This window comes from Petaurus breviceps, unplaced genomic scaffold (genome assembly GCF_028583685.1).
Source record: "Petaurus breviceps papuanus isolate PSGF00001 unplaced genomic scaffold, PetGlider_PUasm1.0 175, whole genome shotgun sequence".
In the NCBI taxonomy this organism is placed as follows: domain Eukaryota; kingdom Metazoa; phylum Chordata; class Mammalia; order Diprotodontia; family Petauridae; genus Petaurus; species Petaurus breviceps.
The window spans coordinates 54,433,089-54,445,852 of record NW_027185764.1 but is presented as its reverse complement, the minus strand read 5'-3'; the positions used below and the strand labels follow the sequence as shown (position 1 = coordinate 54,445,852).

At 34.0% G+C, this 12,764-nt stretch overlaps 1 protein-coding gene across 4 annotated transcripts in view; it reads left to right on the top strand.

The window, feature by feature from the left end:
• Positions 1–11,133, top strand: part of CHD1 (chromodomain helicase DNA binding protein 1) — a 133,616-nt gene extending 122,483 nt beyond the window's left edge. For all 4 annotated transcript variants that reach the window (XM_069085166.1, XM_069085165.1, XM_069085168.1 and 1 more), the window contains 3 exons: positions 7,649–7,703; positions 8,371–8,578; positions 9,613–11,133. In XM_069085166.1, the coding sequence (XP_068941267.1) occupies positions 7,649–7,703; positions 8,371–8,578; positions 9,613–9,973 (624 nt within the window). In that variant the 3' untranslated portion in view covers positions 9,974–11,133. The remainder of the gene's footprint in view (positions 1–7,648; positions 7,704–8,370; positions 8,579–9,612) is intronic.
• The last annotated feature ends 1,631 nt before the right edge of the window (positions 11,134–12,764 follow it).

The following is a 12,764-nucleotide window of genomic DNA, read 5'->3' as shown; positions in this document are numbered from 1 at the left end:
AGATTCCTCCTTTTTAAATTTAATTAACCATATAAATAGATGCCAGTGGGTTAGCTTAGCAGAAAAAAAAAAGCATATGTGTAAGAGAATCAAATTAAATTGTTAAAGTAAAAAACGAATAAGGTAAACTCATGAAGAAGAGGAAAGGAGAATTTTCAGAAACTACCATATATAGTTTTTTCCTAATCAAACAAGTTTTTAGTATACATTTACATTATGCTAAATTTTGGGGTGCAAAAACAAAATAAGAAACAATCTCTGTCCTCAGTTTTACATCATATTTATGGATAAAACAAACATATGCACATGTGATTATTTGAGGAGGTAATTAGGAAAGGATCCTGTTGGAGGTTGAGTTTTCTTGATATGGAAGAGGTAAGGAAAGGCATGGAAGCAAGAGATAATGCAGTGGTCAGAAAACAGCAAGTAAGTTGTTCTGTCTGGAAAGTTGAATGTGTTTATATTGTAAAGGTAAGGTGGAGCCATTTTGTGAAAAGCTTTAAGTACTGCAATGAGGATTTCCCCTACCCCATCAAGTGTAGACTAGGTACCTTCCTGGAAGAAAACGTAAGGAGATTTGAGGGATATCTCTCCACACTCCTAGTTGTTAGACAAAATGATGGGTTCTTAAAGGAAACAGAAGTGGGGCTTTAATGGGGGGAAACAGAGAACTGTTATGGAGAAATAGAGACCACTCTATTTTGTTAGGAGTTTGGAGATTAGAAATGTCACAAAGAAAAGGAAGAGAAAGGATAGAATTCAAACAAACAAAAATTTTTTTGAAGTTTTCCCTGAAGAGCAAGGTGAATGATGTGAGAAGGAAGCAGAACCTTGCCCTCCAAGTAATGATATCATTGTGCCATAGTCATTGAGGATCACAGGAAGAAGCAAAAAGAAGCGGTAGTTGGTAATTTCTTACTGATGGGTGCTAAGGCATATTAACCTAGTACCAGCAGAAAACTGTTATTTTCTTGATGTGTATTGAAAACAAATTTCAGAACACTTACCAGAACTGATGACTACTTCACTCTTCTATCGATTGACATGGGCACAAATGTGACTGTCAGAAGGAACCTAAAAAATTATTGCTACAGATAACGAACTTTTTAGCAAGAAACTGAAGACCAAAAGGCACAGGTTTGTTTTCCTTACTGTTGCCAAGGAAGGTAAGCAAAAGTGAAAAACTGAGTTAGGAAATAAATGGTGTCTAAGGGGGTAGTGCTTGAAAATGGGTTTTGAGCTTATAGACAGTGTCTTAAAATGGGGATGACAGATTCCTGCCCATGGATTCAGCATACCAAATCAAGATTAATAAGATTGTATTAACAGGTTTCCCTGAAAATTTAATCAAAAGGACTTTAAGTTATAAAAATAATGTGGAAGGGAAAATGTCTGCCAATCTAGATATCATGGAAAGCAGCTACAATGAAGAAAAATAGTATTTCAGACAAGAAAAGCAAGAGGAAAATATTCGAGACGGGAGCCAAGAGTAAAACTTATGACCTCAAATGTCTAAATACAGTTTAGATAAAAAGAAGTAGGTAGGTGTCTTAATGTAGTGTAAGTAAGCAAATTTAACATCATAGATATCACTGAAAGATTTAATGAGATGATACCCATGATTGGAATATGATTATGGAACAATAATATGCCTTATTCAGATGAAACAAGATAGACTAAAGTGGGTTGGAGTTTGGGTAGCACTGGGAACCAATCCAGGGACTAGGTAATAGGTAAAGATCAGTGGAGGAAGAAACAAGTGATTTTGTTATTCAGTATGCTATAGAACACCTCAACAGAAACATAAGAGTTAGAGATAGATCTCAAGCCTAGCACATAGGTATGATTTGGTAGTAATTTCGGATATAGTGAATATAGTAAGGGATTCAGCTACCTACGTTAACTTTAACAGGTAATCCAGAAATCTTCTGGAACTCTGCCAAAAGCAGAACATTAATTATTTCTTGACTTCCTTTAATGATAATTCATCTTTCAAAACCAATAAGAGGAAATTGTATACTGAGTTTTATTCTGACAGTGAGATTTTGGATGTTGGAGGTAAGAATGATGGGAATTTTGGGGGGTTAGGAGATTGACTACTTCGTTCCAGAGTTCAGGATAGAAAAGCAAATCACATTTCAATACTTAGAGTAAGGATAGTTTCTGGAGACTAAAATTATGTAGGGAGAATCAGCCCACCAGAGATGGGACACTCAAGAGTGACATTTTGGATACAAAGGGGAAAATTCCAGTGAGAAAGAAAAATGGGAGTTATCTGAAGATTTTGAGCTATATTTCACAAGGGACCCACCGGCCAACTTAGATATTTAGAAGATAAGCACAGAAGTCAAAAGTAAGAACAGGTAATCAGAATGTGAATATGAGTGTACCCTTTTTCAGTGTCCTGAAAAATAGGTTCAAGAGTTGAAGAAAATTCAAACAACAGTTTTTTAAAGCTTATATTGGAAAAAAAGAGTAGAATCAAAAAAGGCATAATACTGCTGTGTAGAGTGGATGGAAGAAAGATTACTGAAAGCAGAAAGAAGGTAGAGCTGTTCAGCATTTTACTTTTTCTCATCCAAAAGAATGATCTGTGCCCTGAAATTGCCCAAACAAAAATGGTTAACAGGGATTTGATATCATATAAGTATGGAGATAATAATAGAGGATTTAGTTCCCTGCAAAGACTTCAAGTCACTTGGCCCAGATAAACCTCATGCTTGGCTACTGAAAAAAAAAATGGCAAGAGTACTAAGCCATTGTTAGTTTTATATTCATTTTGATATTTAACTTTTATTGGTAGCTTTTCTTTTTACATCCCCTTCATTTAAGAATGAATCCTTCCCTTACCCAGTGAACCATCCTTTGTAACAAAGGAAACATAAGAAAGAGAAAAAAGCATTGACAAAACTAACCAACATGCATAAAAAGGGAGGTATACTTTTCCATATCTTCTTTGTAATTACAATATTAATTTTTTTCCATCTACTTACATTGTTGTAGTCATTGTGTCTATTGTCTTCCTAGTTCTTCTTGCTTAGCTTTCATTAATGTGTCTTCCCATGATTCTCTTAATACTTCATATTCTTTGTTACAAAATGTTGATTTTCCATTATATATCATAGTTTCCTTTATACATCCTTGAATTGATGGCAACATACTTTTTCTCCTCTTCTTTGCTATTATAAAAAAGGACTATCATGAAGTATGGTATAGGAAACTACTTTCTGCCTTTGACCTCCTTGGATATGCACCCGGTAAAGGACTCTCTTAGTCATACTATGAATATTTTAATAATTTGGCATAATTCCCAGTTGCTTTCTAGAGTGAATGGACATATTCACAACTCTATACACTGTGTATTATTGCATTTGTTTTTCTACCTTTTCTTCAACATTGATTATTCCCATCATTACAGTTTTTGGTATGCTTTTGTATGAGGCAAACCTCAGGTTAGTTTTAATTTCTCTTATTAGTGATTTGGAGCATTTTTTTCATGTAGTTACTTATAGTTAGCAATTCTTCTTTTGAAAGGGACTTACCAGTATCCTTTGACAACTTATCTCTTGGGGAATGGCTTTTAGACATTTATATTTGTGCTAGTTTCTTTAATAGAGATATTTGATGCAGGTCCCCCTCTCCTCCACCACCTTTATCCTAGTCATATTGAATTTGTTTAAGACAAAAGATTTTCAATTTCATGTATTTGAAATTAATTACTTCATCTTTTGTAATCTTCTCTAACCCTTATTTGGTTAAGAATTTTTCCTAAGCCATCTTTACTGCTTATTTTTTAATTGAGTGACATTTATTATTTAGGTCAGATATATTTTGAGCTTGTTATGGTCTATAAGATAAGATGATAGACTAAACCTAATTTATACTAAACTCATTTCCAGTTTTCCCAGCAGTTCTCACAGATAGGGAACACTTCCCCAAGTAATTTAATATTTCAGGCTTACACTGAGTTATTTAGTTTGTGTTTCTGTTTCTCGATTATCTAATCTGTTTTGCTGATCTACATTTCTATTTTTTTTTAACTAATACCAAATAGTTCTGATGATTACTGCTTTGTAGTATAATTTCAGGTATGCAAATGCTAATCCTGATTTTTTAATACTATTTCTCTCTAGAATCTAGACCTTTTGTTTCTTCAAATTTAAGTTCGTATTTTGTCTAGGTTTCTAAAGTATTCCCTTGGTAGGTTGATTGTTATTACACTAAATATGCAAATTCTTGTTGGAAACATTACTTTTTTGATACAACCCAATCATGGGAAGTGAATATATCCTTTCGATTATAACTCATTATTTTAAAAAGAATTTTATGTAATTATATTTATGTCTTAAATGTATCTTGATAGATTCACTTCCCAATAGATTATTTACTTTGTAGTTATTTTGAAAGGAATTTCTTTCTATTATTTCCTCCTACATTTTGTTATTGCTATATAAAAATAATGCTGTTGGTTTTTGTGGGCATATTTCGTACCATACTACTTTGTTGAAGATACTAATTATTTTAATCATCCTACCATCAGTAAACATTTACTAAGTGCTTACATGATCCCGGCCCTGGGCTGAACCCTGGGGATACAAAAAGACAGCAAAAGACATCCCTGCCTCACAATCTAATCAGGCAAACGTTTGCATGTACAAACAAGCTATATACAGGAGAGATAGAAACATTAGAAGTAAAGAGGATTTGGGAAAGATTTCCTCGAAGAGGCAGGGTTTTAGTTGGGATTTAAGTAGGCTAGAGAAATCAGTATATAGAATTGAGGAGAGAAAGTGTTCCAGGAATGGGAATCAACCAGAGAAAATGGCCTAGAGCAAAAAGATGGAGTGTGTTGTTCATCGAATATCCAGAAGACCATTGTTACTTGATTGAAGAATATGTTGTAAGGAGTAAGGTGTAAGAAGACTGGAAGGGTAGGAGGGGACTTGGTTATTACAAAGGGGTTTAAATGTCAAACAGGATTTGGGGGAATCACTGGACTTTGAGAAGAAGGTGGTGACATGGTCACATCTGGGCTTTGAGAAAATTTCTGGTTGCTCAATGGTAGGTGGATTGGAGTGAGGAGAGATTTGAGGCAGGCAGACCCACCAGCAGGCTCTTGCAGTAGTCTAGGCATGAAGTGATGAGGGCCTATACTAACTGGTGGCAGTATCAAAGGAAATGTTATAAAGATGAAATTGACAAGCCATGGCAACCGATTGTATATGGAAGATGAAAGATAGTGAGGAGTTGAGGATGATTTCTAGATTGTGAGCCTGAAGGACTGGGTCTTGCCTTCAGTAGTCATAGGGAAGTTAGAAGGGGGAAGTATTTAGGGGGAAAGATAATGAGTTCAGTTCTGGATGTGTTTAGTTTTAGATGTCTCCTGGATACCCTGTTTCAGAAGTCTCAAAGGCAATTGGAGAGTTTAGGGCAGCATAGGTAAATATGTAAATCACCAGCATCCAGATGGTAATTAAATCCATGGGAGCTGATGAGATTACCAAGGAGAGGGAAAAGGAAACACCTGTGGGTAGAGGGCATGATCTGGATGAAAATCCAACTGAGAAGGAACAGTCAGGCAGGTAGGAGGAGGACCAGGAATCTATCAGAGTGGTGTCCCAAAAATTTAGAAGAAAATGTCAAGGAGAAGGTAATTCACAGTGTCAGAGGCTAGAGAAAAGTTAAAGGAGAATGACAATTGAGAAAAGGCCATTGAATTTGGCCCCTAAGAGATCACTGGCAATTTTGGAGAGAAGTTTAATTGGAATGATGGGATCAAAACCTATATTGTAAGAATTGTAAAGCAGTATTGTAAGAAGAGATTGAGGAAAGAAAAGGTAGAGGCACCTATTGTAATCAGTCTTTTTAAATTTAGCTACAAAGGGCAGAAGAGGTAGAGGATGATTGCAGTGATCAGGTGAGGGGTTTTGTTGTTTTTATGATGATGGTATATGGTCATGTTTGTTGTAAGCAGTAGGGAGTGAGCCAATAGACGGAGAAATTGAAACAATTGATAAGAGTAGGGATCACAGAGTGGTAAGTCTGTTGGAGGGGAGAGGATGGAATGAGATCCTGCTTGAACAGGTAAAGGGCTTAGCATTGGTAAAGGATAAGACCACTTCTTTTCATGAAATAGTGAAAAATAATGGTGGCAGAAGGCATCCGAATGATATGAAATGAGGAAGGGGGAGAAGAGGGAGTTCTTGGTGAATGGCCTTAATTTTTTCTGTAAAATATGAGGCAGGCTTCTTTGTGGGTTGGGGGAGCCAGAAGAGGTCTAAGGAGGGATGAAAAAGAGCTGCTATGGAGAGTTCATAAGGAAAGTATAGAAGAACTGCCTAGCTTTAGTGGACCCATTCAAAACAATTTCATGGTTTTTTCCACCTTCAGTCAATAGCACATGTGTAAGAGCAAAGATAGCAAATAGTGGGAGTGATCCAAGGCTGAGACTTGACAGTGTAATTGTCAAAATTATAAGGAGACTAGGGATATAAGAGAGGAAGACAGTGCAGAATTAAATTGGTTCACCATAGAGTCAAAATAGGGAAAAGAGGAGAGAAAGGATAGTACAGGGTAGACATTTAAGGGATGGAGGTCATGGCATTTCGTTCCTTTGTTGTCTCTGGGTTTTCTAGTCTTGTCGTGAGGGATCATTTATCTCCTTTTTGATAAAGAAAGAGGAAAGAGAGAGTTTTGTTTTTCTTTAGTTCTCAGTTGGGATCAAGGGTTGGGGTGAGAGGATAAAGTAGATTTTTGCTGATTGAAAATGAATAATAGCAACTTATGCCAAAAATCAGTCATTATGATCTGACAGTATGTTAGCTCCTTTCGAGGAAATACTGCTTCATATTTTGGGGGGTTTTTTGTATCCTTGGCATTATACCTAGCATGTAATAGGCATTTGGTAAGTGCTTATTGAGTTGAATTTGTAAAAGGAATGCAAGTATACTTCAGCATAAGGAAAATCATTAGTATAATTAGTCATACAATAGCAAAAACAACTATTATGTAAATAGGTCAAGAAAGCACCTTCAACAAAATGTACCACTTCTAAAATGCAAAGGCATGGTATTTTACACATCAGAAGCATATATTTCAAATCAAAAACTAGCTTTATTTATAATGAAGACATGGAGAAAACTTTCTCATTGAATTTAGAAGCAATGCAAGCATGCTTTTTTTTTTCCAAATTATTGGACTTAGTATTAAAATATTAGCTATAGCAGTAAGAGTAGAAAAAGAAATTGAGGTATTAAACACCGAAAAAAAAAAAGCAAAATCATCCCTCTTCACAGATAATATGATAGCTTGATTTGATCACAGAAGTGCCCATGAAACTGTCTAGTTAAGTTCCCTTACTTTACACATGAGGAAACTAAAGCCCAGAATGGTGAAGTGACTGGCTTAAGTAGAAGTGCCAGGATTCATGTCCAGGTTCTTTCTGACTTAAAACCTTGGGCTCTTTCAATTGTACTCCACTGCAGTTCCCAGAGAATCAGTGAAGAAGCTAATTGACATGCTTCTGTAAAGCGTCAGAATGATTGCACAAAAATTCATCAGCGTTTCCTAGGTTGATTTTTCTAGGAAATATTTGGAAATTATTTCAGAAATTTTTTTTAATGATTTTATATGTATATGTTTATTGCAGCAAAACAGTGATCAGAACAGCAGCAGCATGAATACTCATATGATTAGAAATCCAGGTTAGTTTTATTTATTGTTGCCTTTCAATAAGAAACATAAATGTTTTGTATACATTCTAAGACACTTTAGTTTTGCTCTGTAATGGTTTAATTATCTCATTAACAAGTCTTACTGTTTTCATGTTGTTTTTTTGTTATCCAGGTGTGTACATGTTAGAGCTAAATAGTTCTATTTCCTCATGAATATGTATTAAACATCAACTCTATCTCCTAAGTCATTTCTAAGATTACTGAAAGTTATTTTATTTGAAACCATGTGGTTAATAATTAAGGTAGTCTATTTAAGTAAAAACTTGTAAAAATATTTTAGCTTAAATGTTCGCTTTCTCTATCATAGACTACCCTTAGTAGTTAGCCACAAATGAAATAATTTTGCCCTGTTTCCACATTTATGAATAGTTCTTAATGACATTATTTCATAGGAACTGTGCAAGTAGTGAAAAGAAAAGAAATACTACTATTTCCTCTAATTATTTTCACATTCAATCAAAAAAGTAGTGGCCCCCTCCCTTCTACTACCAAGCATTTATCTGGCTCCATTCAGGAATTGAACTTTGCTTTTTGTGGGGTGGGGATTGGAGGTATCATTGTTTCAGTTAATTTTAATTCCTTTTAGTGTCCCTTAATTTTGTAAACATGAGTCATACTTTTTTTTCTTTTTACACAGATTTGGAAAGGCTAAAAGAGAATACAAATCATGATGACAGCAGCAGGGACAGTTATTCTTCTGATAGACATTTGTCTCAGTATCATGACCATAAAGATAGGCATCAGGGAGATGCTTACAAAAAGAATGAGTCCAGGAAAAGATCGTATTCATCTTTTAGCAATGGTAAAGATCATCGGGAATGGGATCATTACAAACAAGAAAGCAGGTAAACTTTGCTAGTCATTTCATAAAAAGACATTTTATGAGAAATAAATATGTTCAAATAAGCTCAGGGTTAAAAAAAAACAACAACTTTATAATGTATCTTTTGAATTACCCAGTTTAAAAAAAAAAGATTCCTCCTCTGCTTTTCTAAAAAGTCACAGTAGAATACACAATTACTGAGTCAAATAATCTTCCCTGAAACTTTACTGAAAATTTCCTGAAATTAGTTTCAATAAATGTCTTATGAAATAATGTACATTTTGTTCTCTCTGCTGATGTTAGTGTTTCTTTTATTAAAAGCTTTCTATAGTATTTTACTAAAATTCATCTTCTAAAACCTAAAAACCAATTGTATAGCTATGGACTTAATCTCACCAGGCTTCACTTTCCTCAGTCGTAAAATAAAGGTGCCAGGCTACTTGATATCTAAAGGCCCAATTCTACTTCTCAAGCCTATAGTCTTAAGTATTTTTGTTACTAGGTGATTTGCTGTTGTGAATAACCCCTACACTGCAACCAGAGTGAATTTATAAATCTTAGAATGGATACAGTGAAGGAAGCAATACTTACTATACAAGGTTTCAAAGTCTTACACATAAATATTTTCCCCTATTGTCCTTTCAATTTTGCCTAATAAACACATAGTAAGTACTTTTTAGTTGATTGCATTAAAAGCTATTTTTAAAATATATATTTTTCAAAATTGGGCTTTTATTATAATTAAATATTTATTATTTGGCATTTATTAGATTATACCAAGAATTCATAGTTTCCAATATGAAATGCTGAACCTATGCATTACTTAAAAGAGCAATGAATAATTTTTTTTTTAAGCAATCAGAGTTAAGTAACTTGCTCAAGGTTATACAGCCAGTTATTTCTGGGTGTGGTGCTAAGTGGAGCCGGCGCTCTTACTTGCTGTGCTACCTGGCCGCCCCTCAATGAATAATTTTTTGTGATAAGTATGCATTAGTAAAGATTAATTTTAAGTGTTATCCTGAATTTTGCTAATAGACTTATTTTCTCTCTCATCAGATATTACAATGATAGTAAACACAGAAAAATGGATGACCATAGGAGTAGGGATCACAGATCAGTTTTGGAAGGAAGTTTAAAAGACCGATCTCATTCTGACCACCGTTCTCATTCAGATCACCGGTTGCACTCAGACCATCGATCAAGTTCTGAATATTCACACCATAAAACTTCAAGGGATTATCGGTATCATTCAGATTGGCAGATGGACCACAGAGCTTCCAGTAGTGGCCCTAGGTCACCACTAGATCAGAGGTCTCCTTATGGCTCAAGATCACCTTTAGGTCATAGATCTCCATTTGAACATTCATCTGATCACAAAAGTACACCTGAGCATACTTGGAGTGGCCGGAAAACATAACAAATACTGACATTGCCCGTCTGGACTTTTCCTTTAGCCATATATCGTAAACTACCACAGTAATTGCCTTACATGACTTGAAAGATAAGGACAGGATCCTCCATCAGTAGCAGTATTGTTACTTCTTTCCAGGATGCAAGGTCTATTATCCCAACAGAAGAAAAATATTTTTGTATTTAAGGATTATGCTGCACTGTGTTACAAAATGTTGTAGCACTTTTTTTTTTTTAAATAATGGAAGATGTTTACTTTTTACAGGGACCTCAACACTGCCCCATTTAGACTGGATAAAATTCTTTGTGTCAGTGATTTTAGGCTGAACTCCATTTAAATTATGTTTGTAAATGAACTTTACACTGACCTGTAATCATGTTTCAGGAAGGAATGAAGAGTTTTGTTTTGTTTTATTTTTCCTTAGCAAAGAACTCTCAAGGACTTTGTTCACTTTCCAAAGCTACTTGTTTACATTGTACACTGCGACCACCTTGCCGCTTCTCATCACAAGCTTGAATATTTAAATTCTGTACCTATGACTGTAAAATATCCAGGAATTCTTGTTTGTGATAAATTGTAATGCCTTTTTACAAAATAAAATAGCTGTAAATTATTGTAAATTAAACGAGCTTTCCTTCCCTCCCCCTCTCAGGCTTTTTTTAACTGTTCCTTTCCCCACCAACTCAGGCCTTCTTGTCATAAAAAAAAGGACAAAAATCAATGTATTAACAACACTTTTTAATAACTTGTCTTGATGGAATCACTGTTTAGAATGTAAAAATGGGGAAAGGGAACATTATTCCATTATCCTATCCTTTAGGGTTCCTTTTATATTGGATATTTTATTAGATACATTTTTTAAAAGCCAGTGTTGTGATTGTTTGTAGTAATGACATGTACTATCTAAACTGCATGCTCTGAAAACTTTTTTTTTCAGATGCATTGGTTTAAAAAATACCTTTGTGAACACATCAGAACCCAAATCAGCCAAAATTTGTTGTAAATCCATTTGTTTTCCTTTTTAATGTGGGCAATAATGTCAAATGTGCTATGCAGCCAGTTAATATTTTAGATGATTGATTGACTTTTAATAGAAACTGTTACAATGCACACTGATTGTATATAGATACCTTCTACATATGACAAATTAAATTTAACAAAAAGGATATGTGGACTCCTGTACTTTTCTGCCTTTTTACTCTCTCAGCACTCATTAAAATTTTTATGAGCTGCCAGAAGTATATATATATGTATATGTATATATATTTTTTTGATAGCCAGTTAAGTATCAATCGTCAACACTACAGTTATATCTGACTTAAAGATACCAGGGCAAAAATTATAATAAACAGCTGACAGTTAAATTTAGATCACTGTTTTAAACTGTTTTGGAATTCTAGCTTCTGCAAATACTTTATATTTTCTTGAGGGTATTTCACATGAATATTTGGTTTCTTTGTGAATTTTTAGACCATGTAAAATATCAAAAATAATAATCTTCAACTTCAAAGAACACAGGAGCCTTTTAATTATGGAAAAATTATTTTTGTAAAAGGTAATGGAATAAATTGATTTATAGGTAAAATATATTTTAAAATATTGTTTGCCCTTTAGTTGATTAGTATCTCAAATTTATTTTTACCTGTATAAAGCGTTTGAAAATATATTGCCTATACTCTAAAAAAAAGAAACAAAAAAACAAAGCTTCATCTTTTTCATCAGGTAACCCTGCCTGGCAAATCAGTAAGATGTCTCCTTCCTGTTAGATAGGGAGAACCCAAAAGGAAATGCTTCAAAATTTTCAGATCTGTTTTGCCTTATTTATCATCAGCAAGTGATAATACAGTATTTCTCCTTCAATATGAAAAGTGCAGGTATGATTCTATGATTTTGATTTTTTCAACTTGTTCACATTCTGCTCTTGATAAACATGGTTTTATTGCACAAAATGATAATTAACTGAAGATTTATCATAATGCCTAAGTGAAAATTCATAACATATTAAAAAATAGGGTTATTTGATTTTTTTCTTCATTATAATTGTAGATAGACTTCTTGATCTGTTATTGGATGTATTATGTTCAACCCATCACACATTATTGTTACTATAGAATCGGCTAGATTTAAATCTTACTGTGCTACATTTAGTTAGAATATTTATGTAACATGAAAATTACTGTGAGAATTATTCTTTATTTGGTAAGAATCCAAAACTTATGTGAAAAAGGAAATAGCCATATACTTAGAATAAGTGAGAGAGAAACATTACCACATAGGTATTGTTAATGGAAAATTTTCAGCATAATGACCCCTTTTTTTTTTTTTAAATCTGTGTTCCACTTGCTTAGTCTTTATTTTAGTCCATTTCTGTTTGAGGATGAGAGAACCTTATGCATAGTACTGTATTAAACACCCACTTTACAATAATGGTATATAATAAATAATTCTTATAAAAGCAATGGCCTGTTTGCTTATATAAACAGATTGATCTTTTTTATTAGATATTATAAAGTATAAGTTTTTAGAAAAGATGAGAGAAACTGTTAAAAATTTGATTGGAATCATTCTAGACTGAATTACCATTTTAATAAAGTGGAATCCCTATCTTTTTTTGGAGGGCAATTGGGTCTAGTGACTTGCCCAAGGTCACGTGACTATGAAGTGTTCCACGTCTGAGGCTGGATTTGAACTCAGGTCCTCCTAACTCCAAGGCCAGTGCTCTATTCACTGCGCCACCTAGCTGCCCCCTGGAATCCCTATCTTTAGAAGTGATACTATAGAAGTTTGTATAATTATA